This window comes from Candida parapsilosis, contig 005569 (assembly GCF_000182765.1).
Source record: "Candida parapsilosis strain CDC317 annotated contig 005569".
NCBI lineage: Eukaryota > Fungi > Ascomycota > Pichiomycetes > Serinales > Debaryomycetaceae > Lodderomyces > Lodderomyces parapsilosis.
The window spans coordinates 768,585-787,287 of record NW_023503278.1 but is presented as its reverse complement, the minus strand read 5'-3'; the positions used below and the strand labels follow the sequence as shown (position 1 = coordinate 787,287).

The 18,703-nt window shown below is 38.5% G+C and overlaps 10 protein-coding genes across 10 annotated transcripts; 5 read left to right on the top strand and 5 right to left on the bottom strand. All coding sequences in view use genetic code 12, as the record gives it.

Annotated features, from left to right (window-relative positions):
• Positions 1–266: 266 nt before the first annotated feature.
• On the bottom strand, positions 267–1,679 carry CPAR2_103490 (alcohol O-acetyltransferase; the record flags this gene model as incomplete). Its single annotated transcript, XM_036812380.1, has 1 exon — positions 267–1,679. One exon carries the CDS (start codon positions 1,677–1,679, stop codon positions 267–269), a length of 1,413 nt encoding a protein of 470 aa, XP_036663493.1.
• Positions 1,680–1,954: 275 nt separating this feature from the next.
• On the top strand, positions 1,955–3,661 carry THI6 (bifunctional hydroxyethylthiazole kinase/thiamine-phosphate diphosphorylase; the record flags this gene model as incomplete). Its single annotated transcript, XM_036812379.1, has 1 exon — positions 1,955–3,661. One exon carries the CDS (start codon positions 1,955–1,957, stop codon positions 3,659–3,661), a length of 1,707 nt encoding a protein of 568 aa, XP_036663492.1.
• A 207-nt stretch (positions 3,662–3,868) lies between these two features.
• Positions 3,869–4,708, top strand: CPAR2_103470 (metalloendopeptidase; the record flags this gene model as incomplete). Its single annotated transcript, XM_036812377.1, has 1 exon — positions 3,869–4,708. The coding sequence occupies one exon, from the start codon at positions 3,869–3,871 to the stop codon at positions 4,706–4,708; it is 840 nt and encodes a 279-aa protein (XP_036663491.1).
• Positions 4,709–4,778: 70 nt separating this feature from the next.
• Positions 4,779–9,140, top strand: KRE5 (Kre5p; the record flags this gene model as incomplete). Its single annotated transcript, XM_036812376.1, has 1 exon — positions 4,779–9,140. One exon carries the CDS (start codon positions 4,779–4,781, stop codon positions 9,138–9,140), a length of 4,362 nt encoding a protein of 1,453 aa, XP_036663490.1.
• A 360-nt stretch (positions 9,141–9,500) lies between these two features.
• HEM13 (coproporphyrinogen oxidase) lies at positions 9,501–10,475 on the top strand (the record flags this gene model as incomplete). The annotated part of the gene is made up of 1 exon (XM_036812375.1): positions 9,501–10,475. The coding sequence occupies one exon, from the start codon at positions 9,501–9,503 to the stop codon at positions 10,473–10,475; it is 975 nt and encodes a 324-aa protein (XP_036663489.1).
• Positions 10,476–10,567: 92 nt separating this feature from the next.
• On the bottom strand, positions 10,568–11,596 carry CPAR2_103440 (phosphoglycerate mutase family protein; the record flags this gene model as incomplete). Its single annotated transcript, XM_036812374.1, has 1 exon — positions 10,568–11,596. One exon carries the CDS (start codon positions 11,594–11,596, stop codon positions 10,568–10,570), a length of 1,029 nt encoding a protein of 342 aa, XP_036663488.1.
• Positions 11,597–12,201: 605 nt separating this feature from the next.
• CPAR2_103430 (TRAPP subunit) lies at positions 12,202–12,732 on the top strand (the record flags this gene model as incomplete). The annotated part of the gene is made up of 1 exon (XM_036812373.1): positions 12,202–12,732. The coding sequence occupies one exon, from the start codon at positions 12,202–12,204 to the stop codon at positions 12,730–12,732; it is 531 nt and encodes a 176-aa protein (XP_036663487.1).
• Positions 12,733–13,285: 553 nt separating this feature from the next.
• Positions 13,286–13,801, bottom strand: YAH1 (adrenodoxin; the record flags this gene model as incomplete). The annotated part of the gene is made up of 1 exon (XM_036812372.1): positions 13,286–13,801. The coding sequence occupies one exon, from the start codon at positions 13,799–13,801 to the stop codon at positions 13,286–13,288; it is 516 nt and encodes a 171-aa protein (XP_036663486.1).
• Positions 13,802–14,107: 306 nt separating this feature from the next.
• On the bottom strand, positions 14,108–14,859 carry VTI1 (v-SNARE protein; the record flags this gene model as incomplete). The annotated part of the gene is made up of 2 exons (XM_036812371.1): positions 14,108–14,682; positions 14,766–14,859. 2 exons carry the CDS (start codon positions 14,857–14,859, stop codon positions 14,108–14,110), a joined length of 669 nt encoding a protein of 222 aa, XP_036663485.1.
• A 176-nt stretch (positions 14,860–15,035) lies between these two features.
• On the bottom strand, positions 15,036–18,194 carry CPAR2_103400 (uncharacterized protein; the record flags this gene model as incomplete). Its single annotated transcript, XM_036812370.1, has 1 exon — positions 15,036–18,194. The coding sequence occupies one exon, from the start codon at positions 18,192–18,194 to the stop codon at positions 15,036–15,038; it is 3,159 nt and encodes a 1,052-aa protein (XP_036663484.1).
• Positions 18,195–18,703: the final 509 nt, after the last annotated feature.

Sequence of the window (18,703 nt, the reverse complement as noted above, 5' to 3'; positions counted from 1 at the left end):
ATATGCCCATGAAATAGTCAGACGATGACATTTCAGGATTCGGCAAAATGCTTATCCCGTCACAATAAAATTGAATTATTGACAAAAAAACGTACAAGCCAGTCTACAAGTATCGTGGTATCAAAATTGTGAGAGACTTGATTCAAAAATAGAAGTCGAAAGTACCGGGACCTACCACTTACGAACATCTTTCGTGGTGTGCTAGCTGCTTACTGTACGAGAGAAATGATTACATGACTCAATTTCAAATTCTAACATAAAATATTTTATTTTGTACCATTCTCAATATACGATCTAAATAAATCTAAAAACTCATCAATTGAATTCCTGCCACCTAATGTGTATTTTGCAAATTCAGGCAAGTAGGCAATCACAGCAGTCACCTCATTAGTAGACACCGTAGTCATATTTAATACAAAGTTGTACATAACTCCCGCATTCGCCCCAAAGTACATCTCTTTGAATCGATATGAATCATTGGAGTCAGCAACTTTCCCAAGGTTAGATATAGTAACAGTAGGACGCCCCCCACCAATCTTGCCAATTTTGTTGTTGAAAAAATTCCAAAGATCAGTATATTGCAACATTCCAATAGTTTTGAATGCATATTTGGATCCTATATCCACTTGAAGTTGTTGATGGAAAGTGAGCATAGCTTCCAATGGGTCATCAATTGGTTCCAAGATAATGGGGTCACCGCATACCATTGTTCCGTACTTGAAATTTTTAATATCGTCGTTGTAGTATCTGCGTCCATTGATTGCAACGTACGAATTTGTTCTAAATTTCGTTTTCGGGTCAATGGCTTTGAAAATTGTTTCTTGTAAAGCCTTGATAAAATAAACATCAAAGTAGCCAGTCAAAGTAACCCCTTTAGTCCTACAGAATTTAGTGATTTCATCAACTTTCACTGCATCAAACTTCATTATCTTGTACTTTGAAGTCAAATCTTTTGCAACCGGCTTTGGGTTTTGAAACAATGGGTTCTCCGCTCCTGATGAATATAGCCAATTCGAAACTTTAGAATACAATGGAAGATACTGCTCCAAGTAATGATGCACGACACGCTTGGAGTTTGGAATGTACAAGTCAGTAACGATTTCCGCTGCCGGGATTAGTTTAGATGGTAACTGGTTGAAATCTGAGGCATAGTCAAACAAGACGTTTTTCACCTGTCCGTCATCGATTACTCTAGCCAACTCACTTGCCAAATCTTTTTGGAATTGAACAGCCGATAACCCATCAAATTGTGAGTGGTCTACATAAACAGTCAACAATTGGCCCTCATTTTTTACTTCAAACACCATAATTCTCCACAATGGCATTTGTACGTCCATTTCCAATGTTAGCCCATTGAGGTATTCAAGAGTGCTTTCATCAAACTTGTCGATTTTTTCAAACGTAACCACATCATCGAATAAGATCTTGTCAATGATCTGTACTGTCCAATTGTGAAAGTTCTCCTTCCTACTATCGGTCCCTTTAATCTTGAAAAAGTTCTGGGCGAACCAACTATTGCTCATAATAAGAGACCTCAATGCGATTGACAAGTGGCTTTTGCTGATTGTTTTATTATACTTTGCGGTGATGTTGAAGTTACTATAAAACTTCCCTGTACCACGACAAATATAGTATCTCTCATTGAACGCAGGCTTCCTTGCATGTTGTTGTTCAACCATTGATAATTACTGGTGACAATGTGCTAATGGGGTAGGCAGTTGGATAGGATTTCCCAGCCTTTATATTGTCAAATGTTGGGGGAGTCATACAGACCAAATGAGTCAAATTTTCAAGTTGGAATACTCGTTCCGCGTATCTCTAATGCAAATACGATCGGGCGGTAAATTAGTCACAATTGATCCTAATTGCGAGTGTTTTTTTTTCCGAAAGGTACTGTGTAACGTAAATCGCCGACTGTATGTCTAATTAGCGTAGCGTAGAAGCTTCTTTGATGATGATATTGATACGTATTTCATGTTATAAACATGGGTGTGAGTGGTGTTCCTCTAAGCGCATAAAATTTGCACTCTTGTTCGAATACGAGGCTATTAAATTTCATGGTCAAGATTCCAGGGTGAAAAATGATGGCCTCACATCAACTACGTTAAAACTCTTCAATCAAGCCATGACAGTCGATTACTCGTTATACTTGGTGACTGATTCGACCATGATTCCAAGCTCCTCCACTTTTCTCAAACAAGTGGAGGACGCAGTCAATAATGGAGTAACATTAGTTCAATTACGGGAGAAGGATATATCCACTTTGGACTTTATTGAAAGGGCGAAAGAGGTTCACAAAGTGACCAAGCCGAAAAACATTCCTTTGATCATTAATGATAGAGTTGACGTTGCCTTGGCTGTTGATGCAGAAGGTGTTCACGTTGGACAGGACGACATGCCAGCAACATTAGTGCGGAAATTAATTGGACCTGATAAGATTGTTGGGGTGACTTGCTCCAATCCGGAGGAGGTGAGACAGGTGGTTAAAGAAGGGGTAGCTGATTATGTTGGATTGGGTACAACATTTGCCACAAATACTAAAAAAGACGTAAAGACCCCAGGTGGCGTTGGTCCAGTTGGTATAAGAAAACAAATGAATGAGTTGAGTAAGGACATTCGTTGTGTTGCAATTGGAGGGATAAACCATTCCAATGCTAATAGAGTGATACATCAGTGCCGAGTGGGGGATAAAAAACTCGATGGTATTGCAGTCGTTTCTTGCATTATGGCCAGTGAAGATGCAGCTAAAGCAACAAGATCATTACGTGATGAAATAAATTACACACCAGACTGGGCATTCACCAGGTCATTTGGTAAAAATATCCCTAGCCATTTGATGGTTAAAAACATGACAGACCTGCACCCTCTAGTGCATCACATCACTAACAACGTTGTCAAGAATTTCAGTGCCAATGTGACATTAGCTATTGGAGCATCACCAATTATGTCGGAATTGCCAGAGGAGTTTGAAGAGTTTGCTTCAGGTATCCCCAACATTGGACTTGTTATTAATTTGGGCACTCCAAATGCGGAGCTAATGAATGTGTTTTCCAAAGCGTTGGTTACTTACAATAAATACGACAAGCCTATAGTATTTGACCCTGTTGCCTGTGGGGCCTCAAAAGCTCGTCTTGAAAGCTGCAGGAAGCTTTTGAACCAAGGTTTCGTTTCTGTAATTAAAGGCAATGTGGGGGAAATTATGAGCATGTGGAAGCTCACTCCATACTACAAAGAAGGAAGTAACCATGAGAATCACATGAGAGGGGTAGATTCCATTTCTAGTGTTAAGGAAGTTGAGGTGTTGGAGAAAGGATTTCAAGTTGCAAGCACTTTTGGGTGTACTGTTGTGATCACTGGAAAACAGAACCACATATTAGGCAGCGACAAAAGATCAGTGTCAGTCCCTGGTGGAGACGTAGTAATGGGTAGTATAACTGGTACTGGATGTTCCTTGGGAAGTACAATTGCTGCCTTTTTAGCTGCAGAGAAAGCCAGTCCAATAGTTGGAGGAGACATTTTGAAGGCTACTGAAATAGCGGTTGAATTATATAACAGAGCCGGTGCTTGTGCCGCTGAAGTTTCACAGTCTCCAGGAACCTTTATGATTACATTTCTTGACAAACTTAGTGAAATGTCACAAAATCCTGAAGGTAAAACCTAACACCCTTTTCAGCTAGATAAGATACGAGAGAATACAAGTATACCAAATATGATGATGCAATATTATAGAAAGTGTTCTGCGTCACAAATTGGAATTCGTAGCTTTTAAATGTTATCTCCAATTCTGCATATTTCTTTTCCGCGTTTAAATCAAAACCATTTTCACGAAACTACTCCAAACGCGCAACGTGAGTACGACAAATAAACCATGGTACGAAAAGGTAAAGGCAAATTTCCCATCAAGCAGCCAAATAGACCATCACCTGTTGCAAATGTCGGGAAGATAGGTTCGCTTATGAGATATCCAGATAGAGATTACGCAAATTCCCTACTACATGACGCGGTCAAACAACTAGCACCACTTATTCACGAGTACAATTTCAAGGTAGAACTACTATGTGAGATGTTTCCGAAAAGTGAAAACCTACTAGGTTTAAATGTCAATAAGGGGCGAAAGATTATGCTAAGACTCCGACACCATCACAATGAGAGACTGTTTTTGCCAATGAGCGATATTCTTGGGACCTTTTTGCATGAGCTAACACACAACGTCCATGGAGCTCATGATAAGAACTTTTATGACTACTTGTCAAAGTTGGAGAAGAGATTTGATGAGATCAGGTACGGTAATGTGCATTCCAATTACAGATGTGAGGAGAACAGACTCGGGTTTGGAAGACTACAATCAGGCGTGGTTGACGTAAGGGCTAAAAGAATTGCCACATTGAGCAAAACTGGTTTCAAAGCAGAAACAAAAGTTTTGGGACTGGCTTCTGCTATCCATAAACCAAGAACTCCAACTCCTCGTGAAGCGAGGTTGGGAGCGGCCCTTCGTCGATTAGAGGACTCGAAACACTGTCATTCCGATCGTGATCAGCAAAGCGAAGCTCCAGATGAAAAGGATCTAAACATTGTAGAGCTAGATGAAGATTTTGAAATTGATAGTGACTCCGATGTGGAAGTTGTTGAAGTTGTTGAAGTTGCACGGAAAGATGGAGCTGAAGATCGTGGATGCAATGATTCAAAGGAGATTATTGTTATTGACTAGTGCGGACTAAATGTAGAAAGTTTATAGATGTTGAAGATTTAAGATCAATTTTTTGTCTAGGCGCGAGGCTATGGCTTGCAAATGGTCTGTTTCTTTCTTCAAAATTATGATACCATGGCAATGGACAACTAAAGTGCTACTCATAGTATCCACCTTTAGCATATACAGTTCAGCAAATGATACTGGTTTATTGACAGTCGACGTGAAAGCTCCGTGGAAAAGAATTGATTTCGTATCCAATTTCATTGAAAGTATAGCGGGATTCAATGCATCACTATACATACCAACCTTGGAAGCTATCTTTGGGCTTGGAGATTCAGATGTAAGCGAGGGAAGAACAGACAAGGAGATATACGATTACACTATGAAACAGCTTTCACTAGAGCCAAGCGCAATTGACTTTGTAAATTTCAACCTTGTCTATAAAAAATATTCTCCTAGAGTGGCTTCACATTACTTTCACTATGAAACGACATTACAGCAATTCGGAGATAGGTTGAAAACGGAATGCACCAAAGACTCGTTTGGCAATCAGGTGGAAACAAAGAATGGACTTGTGCCTGCGTGGGTTTTGTACAATGATAAAATATACTGTTCAGTAAATGATTTATTTGCTCTCCAGACTGACAAGTCTAATCAAGAGACTTTTCTTTTTGACAGGGTAATTGGTGATAGCGATGATGCACCATTATTGACGTTTTATGGTGACCCCACTGTGGACCAAACCAGGGAGTTTCTCAAGGTTTTGTATGAAGAAGCTCAGAACGGAAAATTGAGATTTGTTTGGAGATATATCCCTTCGGTTAGTAAACGTGTGGATTCACTACCTGGCTTTGCAGTGGAGGTTCCTACAAAAAATATCGAATATTACGCTCATTCAAAACTTGATTTGAATAAGGACTTCGATACGATAAAGAGTTCAAGAGCTATTTCGAAAATTGGCAATAACGTCAATGAATTGGGTATTAAGCTCACTTCATTTATTTTGTCCAATAAGATCAAGTTATCCAAGTTTGAGTTGCTACAGACAATATTGAACAATATGCCAATATTCTATTCCTATTTAAACAAGCTACCACAACTGATTAATTACAAGAAGGTACAATCAAAAGTAGTGGGCAATGAACAGGTAGGATTATCGAAGGAATCGTTTGGGATCTATATAAATGGGTCACCAATACATCCATTGGAGTTGGATGTGTATAAACTCTATGATAAGATTAGTGATGAATTATCTACAGTTAAGAATCTCGTTGAATTAGGGTTCAATTCAGTTCAAGCGAAACTCCTTTTAGCTAAGTTTGGATTACTTTCTGCTGTGAAACAAGCTCAGTTCAGGACGGGAAATACATTGATGGGCAACAATGAAAACCGATTCAAGGTATTCCAACATGCTTTCAATCGCAATGATGCCACAAAGGGTGGCGTAGTGTTTATAAATGACATCGAGAGTGATAGAAACTACGGCGAGTATTCGACAGATCGCCAGGAAGCCTATCTTGGAGTAGAGTCTCGTAAACTCAAGCCTAACCAAATCCCTCCTTTGAAAGAGAACGTGCATGATTTGATATTTGCATTAAATTTGGCAAGTAAGAAGCAGTTGAAGGCTTTTTTCACATTTTCAAAAATTATACTAGATTCAGGTATCCCTCAACAAGTTGGTGTCTTGCCAATCATTGGTGAAGATCCACTAGATGAACAACTTGCCATTCGTTTATACCATATTACTAAACTTCTGGACCAAAAAGAGGCACTTGCATTGCTTTATAAGTATATGGAGTCCACGGGACCAGATGAAATTCAAGAACTATTAAAGAAGGTAGACGTGCCAACTAATTTCCGGGTGGATTTTGACACAGTATTGAACAAATTTTCAATTGACCAACCCTCAGTCGTTGTGAATGGAGTAATCCACGATCTTTTTTCGTCCAATTGGCAAGTAGCCATGAGCAAACAAATCGAACAAGATAACTCACTCATAAAGACTCAATTGAGACAGGGTGACGTGAATGGCAATCTCAAAGATATAATCTACAACAATGCCAAGCTGGAGCGGAATCTACGTATTCATCCATTGGACCCCAGTGAAATCATTTACAAAAAAATTGACCATGATTTAATGAGGTCATCGATAGCTTTCAAAAAAGTTGATAAAGAGTTGAATAACCATGCAACTATTTGGTTGGTGTCGGATTTCAGAGATAGCAAGATGATAGATCAGCTTGTGACTTTATTGAACCTCATGAAACGAAAGTCAATACAGGTTAGAGTGTTTAACGTAGGGAACACAAAATTGTTTTCAAAGTTGGCTGGCAAAATGAGATTAACAGTCTTGACAAATGCAGATATAAACGCCATCATCTCCACATTAAAAGAGGGAGGGGAAGTATCAACCGGTTTGAATGAAGACCTTGTACATCTGTTGGAACAAAAGCATATGCCAGTAAGACATTCATACTTGTTGGTGAACTCAAGGTACTTCAGATTGGATCCTGTAATATTAAACATGGAGGAGTTGTCGCAGCTAATCGAGTACGAGCTAACCCAAAGGTTACGCCTTATAAACGAAATTTGTGTCACGTACGTAGATGAATTCCCACAAGCTTTATATGAATACAATCTGATGGGGTCTGGATTAGATGACATGGATTGGTTTGACTTAGTTTCAAGCATAGTGACAAAATCGTTTCATGTTGATGACAAGACATTCGTCAATGACGTAAACAGATATGACTTTGGTTCCTTGGATATGTCAAATCTGATAGACTATAAAAAGCACGACGAGTCAAAGCAAGTTGATGTGTTAGTTATCATGGATCCCCTTGAAGATAACTCGCAGAAGCTCATCAATATACTTGATGCTGTCAAAGACTTTTCTTTTGTGAACGTGAGGGCTTTATTTCAGCCAAAGCTCGAATACGCACGAGAAGAGTTGACAGAACGGTTTTATCAAGGCGTTTTCCCTCCTTCTATTCCATATTTTGAAGGAAGTGGAAAATGGGACGACACATTTTTGGCAACTTTTGACGCACTCCCTGTGGCTACATGTTCCATTAATATGGATGTCCCTAAACGTTGGGTTGTTGTTGCAAAAAGTGCTCCATCAGATATTGATCTCAACAGTTTCAAATTGGATAAAAACCCCATATCAGTGTCTTTCGAAATAACCAATTTACTCATTGAGGGAAATGCTAGAGATGTGAACACCGGCAAAGCCCCCAATGACTTACAACTACAAATTTCCAATGGAACCCACACAGACAATACTTTGGTAATGACGGCTTTAAACTACTTTCAACTAAAGGCATTACCCGGTGTTCACTCCCTCAGTGTCAAGTCCAATCATTCGTTGTTATCTGCCTCGGACAACAAATTTGATCCAAATATCGTCGAGATTGAAACAGCCCCAATGTCTTTGTTCTCGTTAAACGGTCTTGTGCTCCAAATAAGAGTCAGCTCGAACAGAGAAAGAATTGTTGAAAAATCAAAGCATGCGGATATTAATATCTTCACCATTGCAGGAGGCCATGAATACGAAAAACTTGTCAGCATAATGATAGCATCTGTGAAGAGTCACAACCTAAAGAAATCGATCAAGTTTTGGATCTTGAGCAATTTCATCTCTCCACAATTCAAAGTATTGATTCCACATTTGATTGAAAAGTATAGCGTCGAAATCGAATTGGTCACCTACAAGTGGCCAACCTTTTTGCGAAAGCAGAGTAATAGACAAAGAGAAATTTGGGCTTACAAGATACTATTCCTTGACGAACTATTTCCACAAGATCTTGATCGTGTGATATTTGTTGACGCAGATCAGGTTTGTCGTACCGATCTCACTGAGTTGGTAAACATGGACTTAGAAGGTGCTCCGTATGCTTTCACTCCAATGTGTGAGTCCAATAAAGAAACAGAAGGGTTTAGATTTTGGAAACTGGGTTATTGGGCTGAGGTATTACAAGATGATTTGAAATATCATATCAGTGCATTGTATGTTGTTGATTTGTCCAAGTTCAAATCGGTTGAAGCAGGTAACAGACTACGCGCTCACTATCAGAAATTATCCAGTGATCCGAACTCACTAAGCAACTTAGATCAAGATTTGCCCAACAATATGCAGAGACAAATCAAGATCAAAAGTTTGCCACAAGAGTGGCTTTGGTGTGAAACGTGGTGTTCAAGTGAAACTTTCAATGAAGCTAAGATGATTGATTTGTGCAACAACCCATTGACTAAAGAAAATAAAATCGACACCGCGAAGAGATTAATCCCGGAGTGGGTAAATTATGAAAAAGAAGTGTTAGCTTTGATTGATCAAGTAACGGATACCGTTGAAGAAGAGGTTGAGGAAGACGAAGAAAACTTCACTATTGATGAATCGCACGGTGAGGTAGACTCCGATGACGATGCACTCTACCATGATGAGTTGTAGTTTGTACATAGACCAAGAATAAAAGCAGCATTTCTAATTGTTTCACTCCTATACGACTAAGAAAAACACGTGAGGTGCCAAAGCCGCATGAGCTAGAGTAAAGTCAAATTTCGGATCTCTATGCAAAGAGGATGTCAAAATGTATTATTATACTCTTGTGATAATTCCCCTTTTTGTAACCACTTAATTTTGCAGAATCATACGAACAATGAGGCAAAAAAAAAAATCAGTTGTACGAGGAATAATATGACATGATTTTATCAAATTAAACTCAAATTTTCAGTATATAACCAGCCAATTGAGCTTTCTTGATTGTTGTTTTGCATTGTTATTTACGAACCCAACGCCAACTTCAACCATATGACTGTTACTCCAGATAAAATACATGATACCTCTTTGCCTCTTAGAGAGCGAATGGAAGCTCTTGTTCGTGTGAAGCAACAAGAAATTACCCAAGCGTTAGCTGCTGTTGACACTGTCGGATTCCACATTGATTCTTGGACAAGAGGCGATAATGGTGGTGGGGGTCAAACAATGGTTTTACAAAATGGAACTACATTTGAAAAAGGGGGTGTCAACATTTCTGTAGTGCACGGAAAATTACCAGCACAAGCTGTTCAAAGAATGAGAGCTGATCATGCAAATCTTAAAGGAAGTGCAAGTGATGGAAGTGCTGATTTTTTTGCCTGTGGATTGTCCTTGGTTATTCATCCTCATAACCCACACGCTCCAACAACACATGCCAATTATAGGTATTTTGAAACCACTGACCCTGACACCAAAGAAACTCAAGCTTGGTGGTTTGGTGGTGGTGCTGACTTGACACCATCGTACTTGTATGAAGAAGATGCTAGACATTTCCATCAAAAACATAAAGAAGCGTTGGATAAGTACGACGACACTTTGTATCCAAAGTACAAGAAATGGTGTGATGAGTATTTCTATATCAAACACAGAGGCGAGACTAGAGGCATTGGTGGAATCTTTTTTGATGACTTTGACTCAAAACCAGCTGATGAGATTTTACACATTATTGAGAGTTGCTTTGATGCATTCATTCCATCGTATGTGCCATTAGTTGAGAAGAGAAAGGATACACCATTTACCCCGGAACAGAAGCAATGGCAACAGATCAGAAGAGGTAGATATGTTGAATTCAATTTGGTATTGGATAGAGGAACTCAATTTGGTTTGCTCACCCCAGGATCGAGAGTGGAGAGTATATTAATGTCGTTGCCTGCGACTGCAAGCTGGGTTTATGATCACCATCCAGAGTCGGGAAGCGAAGAAGACAAGTTGTTACAAGTGTTGAAGAATCCCGTCGATTGGGTGTAGGGAGAGAGAGAGAGAGAGCATGCAAAGACCTCCCCGGTAAAGTACATAGTATTACGAGTGATGTAATAAAAAGACCAACTAGTGAGATTCTCTTATGTGGCCGACTTGTAAGCTGCTGCTGAAGTCAAAGCAGAGCTAGATGGCGCACTATACGAAGCTGAAACCGTCGTGACAATGGTAGCACCATCATCTACCCGTGTTGTGATATTAGGTTGAGATAACGGACACCAGAAGAAAAAGTTTGTATAAGCTTGATCTAAGGGGTAGATTTTATAATTGTCTTGGATTTCAATCACCACAGGGATAACACCACCGGTGGGGATGTTGTACAATCTGTGTTGAGCAACAGCCAAGATTGCATTGATGGTACCACCGTGCAGCACAATACTGATAACCTTGTCATCCTTTGCGTCCTCAAAAATATCAGTCAATAACGAAGCAGCACGGTAGTAGATATTTTCAAGACCTTCTCTATAGATTGGACTCCAAAGCACATCATCATGTTGAAAGCCATCCTCAAACTCAAACCCAGGAAATTTGGTTTCTATATAAGTTCTATCGTGTCTCTCACTTTCGGTGTCGATACCATACAACTCTCTGGCGAACTCCTTGATTGTTGCTGTCTTATGAGGCAAGTTTAACCAAGTCTCTTGCCAAGTTTGTAAAGTTCTTCTCAAAGGACTGACATAAAAGTTATCTGGATAAGGGAATGAAGTTGTGTTTTCAATTTGACTAACCAAGCTTTTGATTTGTTCATGTCCCTTGGGAGTCAAATCAGCATCGTACCATTCAATGCCATCTTTCCCATCTCTAATCGACCAATAGCATTGCCAATCGATGAGACCAATATTCAAATCCTCTCGTGCAACATTGTGCCAACCTTCACCATGTCTTTGCAAAAAAAAGAGTTTTTGGTTTGAATTCAAACTTGAGACGACGTCATCCCAGCTATAATCTTTATGTAATCCAAAAGTTGAGTCATCGACTAAAAATTGAGGAATCAATGGATTGCTTTGTTGAAAATACTTTTTTGATGATGTAAAAGTAGGAAGGTAATTGGGTTCAGCAGCAATCACCAAGTTGACAACCACGAGCGCAAATATGGACAAGCTTGAAATCATATTTGGTGGTTGATTTTATCGTCTCGCTGTACCTTATTCACCATCTTGTTCTCTTTATATATTGCTTGCACATCAGGGCCCACGTGTCTCAATTGGCGTATACCCATTATGTTGATCTCATTGTTTAAATCATAAAACCGTTGTTGTTTGTTCCTCGGTATGGAACCATATATCCGCACTGTTAAAACTGCGGATATGTAGCCGTTATACGTACTATCCACACAACGCCACAACTAAAGTTTACTGTCGCGATATCTACAGTAATTACTGATTTGTCTTGTCTTAGCTTTGTTTGAGCTTCTTCGAAATCGTTGTTCTACAGGAAGTTAAGTCCTAAATCGTGCATGCTTGAAATGTGGCTCAACAATTGACATACGGTCTCAAAATATCAGTACAAGCCATACAGGATGAGCTTATTAGGCGAACCCAATTAGTCTTTTTTGGGAAGACAAACATCTACTTTAGTTCGATGAGTTCTCAACGTCTATTGCTGGAAAGCTATCACGTGATCACTTGAACTATTGTTCAATCAAAAGCGAAATCCTCAACGAATTAATATACCAAGTGACTTGACTACAACACTTGAACTTACACGGACTTCCAACATGGCGATATACTCATTTTTTATATATGACCGTCACTGTAACTGCATATACAATCGCGAATACATACACTCACCAACCTCAACCTCATCATCTTCATCATCTGTTACCACATCACAAGACAAAGCCGATGGCCACATAAACAAAAATAACGACGCTGATAACTCAAAGTTACTTTTTGGTATTCTATATTCCCTCAAGACAATAGCTACAAAACTAGTATTGGACGATTCTTCCCTCAATGAGTTGAAACAGATGACAATTGGACAATTTCGAATTCATTTTTGGGAATCATTGACAAGATTCAAATTTGTGATAATTAGTGATTTACAAGTTCAATCATTACAACATGAATTGTGGCAGTTGTACTCTCAATTTTTCATTAAATATGTTGTTGAAAATGCATTACTGCCGGTTGAATTCAAATGGAAAGATGACGATACGTTACGAGAGAATGAAATATATGGGAAGATACATAATGATAGGTTTATTCAAGAAACTGACAAGTATATAAAGTCGTTGCCCATATTTTGACTGAAATATGATAGGTTTTGTTTTTGAGATGTGGATTGCATTCTCTGTGTAAGATATTGAAAATTCCAGGCGTAAAGACTTTGATTGGGTGTGTTTTGAGTATTATACTTTCACCTGCAACTGGTTATGAGATGTTGCATGATTCCTAGCGCGAATATGTTTATGAAGCTTTTTACGTTTTTTGCAGCAAATTTGTGAAAATATACTCTTTAGGACAAATACAAACTGTGGATTGTTAACAGAGATATCGAGAGAAAGGAGCCATTCTTCTATTGCTAGTCGTACCTTGAGATTGGAAATGTAGTACATCTGGTAGACATTCCCATTGTGCATCCAATTTGTAGATGCAACTCCGTTTAACACATCCATCGAAGAAGTTCACAAATTCCATGAAGCCTGAAAGTTGTCAAGTTTTACGATCAATGTTCCATATCGATACGTCTATAACTTTAATTCAAAAATCTAAGCTTCGAATATATACAAAAAAAACTCCACGGCACTTTATGTACAGTCCACCTACCCACATACTACAGGGGCTCGTTCCCACCCCGCCTTAATTGAAATCTTTATTTTGTAAATTTCTCGTCATTGCTGGTAAGGCAACTCTAATACCGTCTAATTCCTTAGACATCTTAACCTGACATCCCAATCGTGAAGTTTCTGTTAACCCAAACGCCAAATCCAACATATCATTTTCATCATCACTAGGTTCAGGTATTTCGTCATAAAATTCAGGGTCAACAATAACGTGACATGTAGAACAAGCACATGATCCACCACATGCACCTTCCATATCCAAGTTATGGGCTTGTGCTATATCTAGTATATTGTCACCTTCAGCTACTTCATAAGTGTATTGGTTGCCGTCTTTGGTTATGAAAGTAATGTGTAGCTCTTCACCGGGTTTTGGTGTATGGAGGTGTCCATGGCTTAGTATTGGTGATGTGTGAAGTGATTTGAAAAATGGAGCAGCGACGAATGATTTGCAATTGATAAGTGATTGTGAAGTTGATGCGAAGGGGTAATAATGTATACCTCTTATCTGTCTTTGAAATATACTTCTGATCATTTGATACTGAATGGTTAATTTAAAGGGTGATAAGAGGATAGTTATTGACAGTTGTTCCTTTGTTGAGATGTGGAATTGATTTGATGACTCGGAATTTTTTCTCTTTTTTTACTTTTCGTATTCAATGCTTTTGCAATTTTGTGATCCAAGAACAATAAGCGGGTGCCGTTCCGACCTATGAGATAATTCCGATTATCAATAACTTTCATAATACACTTGCGAAAAGATTGTCTACTTACAATCACTACATGTCAATATGCATCTCATTTGTAAACTTTAACCAAATCACAAGTAAAGCTCCCACCTCTAAGAAAACTTGCTAAAAAGAACTAAAAATATCAACAAAATCAACACCGCAATAATACCATAACTAATAAATTTATTAGCAGTCAATCTCCTCCCCATACTCTTCAAAGTCAGAATACTTCTATCAACATAAGTATCAGCTTGCATCAATGTATTTCTAGCACCACCAATCTGTTCACGTTGTGACCTCAAGTCATTCAAGATATTGCCACCAATACTCTCCGTCTCCAAAGCAATTCTTTGACTATCTTGTAATCGTTGCGACGACCGTTCCAAAGACGATTGATTGTTTAATAATTGTTTACGTTGAGAGTCCGAAACCCCATTGAGGGGGTTGTCATCACCATCATCGCGATACCTAGACCCAAAGAGTTCATGCCTATCCTGAACGTCAGCAAGTTTTTTGTATTTGGATTTAGCATCATCAATTTGGGTCCGGTATTGACGGATTTTGGTGTTGTAAGATGACCGTTGAGTAGTGGGCAAGTTTTGCACTTCAATTGACATTTGATCGAGCAATTCCAATGCTTCGTCTGTTGCTGCTTCAATTGCCTTAAGGTACGTTTGACGTTGTTCTAGAAGAAGAGTTGTGGTTAGTATACATTGATTCGTTAAAGATACCATTGTTGCCACGGGGCTGTAAAGAAAAATAACGTACCTCCCTGTACGGACTCTACTTGTGATATCTTTGTCTTTGCTTCTTGCAAAGCAAGTTGAAAATCATTTTCATAAGTATTGAACGAATCGGACATGGCTAACGAAAAGGGTAGTGTTTACCCTTTTGGATATGTTAAAAAGTGACAACGCTGTTGGTTTAAATCTCAAGCGACATGCGCAATTTTGTAAAAGGACGTGCACTATTACCAAAAAAATACACACAAAATCAGTCTCTATGTTGAAATAAACCTACACAAACTAAACACACACACTACTTATCATGAAGTCTAGTTTCAAACTCATCTCCAGAAACGTTATCATCGTCATCAGTTCTCGACTTGTATTTCTTGAATGCAGCTTTAACTTGCTCCAAGAATTCATCATCAACTTCATCATTTGAATCAATTGATGCACCAGATTGTGTCTTTTGCAACTCAGTCAATTCCTTCTTCAATATTTCATCAGTAACACAAACCCCATGATCCAATCCGTCCAATTGAGTGCAAACGGCAGCTTTTGTTGTGGCTTCTTCTTCATCGGCATTCAAGTCCAATGCATTAACTGTTAAATTCAACAAAGATTTACCTGATTTTCTTCTAACTAATTTACCTGAAAATGGACCCGATTTCGGTCTATACTTTTTCACATCTTCCTCGGTGCTTGTACTGTCATGTAACAACACTGACGAGTTTCTTCTATTGCTTGGTGTTCTTGGCGTCTTTGGTATCCTACAAGTAACACCATTATCATGAATCCATTTAGCAACAACCGCAGTCCAACCACATTGATGAGATGCACCCAATCCTCTTCCAGTATCTCCATCAAAATATTCATAGAACGGAACATAATCCTTGAAAAATGGATCTTTATTGACTAATTCATCTTCACCATTACATGCCCTATTACCTTCTTCATCGGGCAAGAACAAATGTATCAAACGATGCTGAATCTCTTGAGCACATTGAGCTAAATTAAGGTATTCACCGGATCCAGTAGGACATTCAACTTTCAAATCCGGACCATAGTACAAGTAGAACCTTTGCAATGCTTCAACTAATAGGAAATTAGTAGGGAACCAAATGGGTCCTCTCCAGTTGGAATTACCTCCAAACATCCCCGAATCTGATTCACCAGGTAAATATTCAACTTTGAATGTCTCACCATTGACTTCCATAGTAAATGGATGGTCTTTGTGATATTTCGACATGGATCTGATACCATATGGTGATAAAAATTCGCTTTCATCCAACATTCTACGCAAAATTGCCACTAGCCTCTCTTTTGATACCAAAGACAATAACAACCTCTCACCAACACCTCTGGTTTCCATCGATGCAATATTTCTCTCAGCAACTTCCTTTCTATGATGGACAAACCAGTCTAATCTCTTTTTGAAAGAGGGGAACCTTTCCAATAATTCAGGCTCCAAGGTCAATGAAGCATAAAGTGGGATCAATCCAACTAATGATCTAACTGGAAGCGATTGGGTATGATGATCCCCATATCTAATTGCATCGTAATAAAATTCATCATTTTCATCCCAAAGTGAATTCTTTGTTGAAGATTCATTTTCACCTTCACCACCTCTAAATGTCAATGCATCAGCAATAACAACAAAATGTTCAAAGAATTTGGAGGCAATATTCTCATAGACCGGTCTCGTCTTTGCTAGTTCCAAAGCTATGTTCAACATTTGCAATGAAAAAAATGCCATCCATCCAGTGGAATCAGCTTGTTCCAAATTACCTCCTGTAGGCAATGCCTCAGATCTATTGAAAACACCAATATTGTCCAATCCTAAAAATCCACCTTCAAAAATATTGTTTCCCTCAGCATCTTTTCTATTAACCCACCACGCAAAATTCAACATCAATTTTTGAAAAACTCGTTCCAAAAAGTCAATATCTTCACGTCCATACATTTTTCTCTCGATTTTGAAAATTCTATAAGCAGCCCATGCATGAACTGGTGGGTTTACATCACTGAAATTCCATTCGTATGCTGGGATTTGTCCATTGGGGTGCATATACCACTCTCTCAACAAAAGGTCAATTTGATTCTTGGCAAACCAAGGATCAATCATGGCAAACGGAATACAATGGAATGCAGTGTCCCAAGCTGCAAAAAAGGGGTACTCCCATTTATCAGGTAATGACAAGATGTCATCAATATACAAATGCTTCCATTCCTTGTTTCTACCGTTGGCTCTATTGACAGGTGGCTTAACCGTATTCGGATCACCATAAGCCCAATAATTGTGAACAAAATGATAAAATTGCTTTGACCATAATAATCCAGCAAACGCATATCTTTGAATTTGTCTCAATTCATCACTAATTGGCAACGGAGACACTTTCCAATAAAATTGATCAGCTTCATTTTGGCGTTTGCTAAAAATCTGATCCAATTTGTATTCATCAACATCAGAATTCTCCTTTGTGAATTTGTAACGAATGGTTACATAATCTCCTGGTGGCACACCACCATCTTGATCAAAGACATACCAAGCTGCAGCTTGCGTACCTTCCTTGTCTGGATTCACTGCTTTTTCATCTCCACGTACAACAAGTTCATGAAAGGCATCTTTCACATATTTGCTCCCATTCTCTTGTCCATAAAATTTCTTGGTGTTGGTTTCATTTTCAGTAAACACCAATCTTGGCTCAACATCGGGAGAATCATCATGAATACCAGCAGATGGGGCAAATGACAAGTAACGTTTACCAAATTTATGAGTCTCAACTTCAATTGTATAATCATTCACTTGTCTCAAGTGTGGTTTGGGTTCATTAACACTTTCCTTTGTACCCCATGCCCAAGTGTTTCTCAATACAACATTGGGTAATAAATGTAATGGAGCTGGTTTATCACTTCTATTATAAGCCGTGATTCTAAAATACAAATCATCTGGTGAATCTTTAGCGCATTCGAACACAACATCAAAATACTCATTTTCATCAAATAATCCCGTCTCAGTGATTTCATATTCCTGCTCTAATCTTGATCTTTTAGCATTTTCCTCTTTCAATTCTTCGTAAGGAAATTTATTTTGAGGGTACTTGTACAAGTACTTCATGTACGAGTGTGAAGGAGTATTGTCGAGATAGTAATACAACTCCTTGACATCTTCACCATGATTTCCTTGATTATTAGTTAACCCATACAACTTCTCTTTCAAAATATCATCCTTCTCATTCCACAAAGCCATAGTTATATTGACCAATTGACGTCTATCGGAAACACCAGCCAATCCATCCTGTGACCAACGTGAAACACGAGCATAATCTTCAAACTTGAATGAATCCCAAGCATTTCCATCACTACTATAATCTTCTCTAACTGTTCCCCAAGATCTTTCCGAAACATATGGACCCCATTGTCTGTACTTAATATCTTTCAATCTTTCCTCTTCTGCAGTTAAGCCTGGCATATTGTGGGTTTGTGAGGAGAAGAAGAAGTAGAAGAAGAGGGTTTTATGAAGTAATTTGGAAAAAGGGATGAAATTCAAAATGGACAAAATGAATGGAGACAAATTTAAGGCGAGAAAATAAAATGTTACACTTCCAACTTAGTCAAAAGTAAAAAGTTAATCCGGAATAACCTATCTTTAGGATTTGTTGCATATACGAACGAATAAGATACCACGTCGATGGAACATTCTTTGCTTCTGTTTCATAACCATTCTGTGTAGCAGTTTATCTATATCGTATGCCATGCGGGAATCACTGGTCCAATACGTATACCATAAGAGAATGGCGTATAGTATAGATCTAGGTCTCAACAAAAGAACAATTTTGTGTTACACAAAATCAAAACTGTATTTTCTTTCTTAGATTGCTACTGCATACCATTTACACTAGATTGTATCTTATTATGGTGTTACTAAACTAAAAGAGCTCTATAAAAAGGAGATGAAGTTTGTCTAAACAAATAGGACAA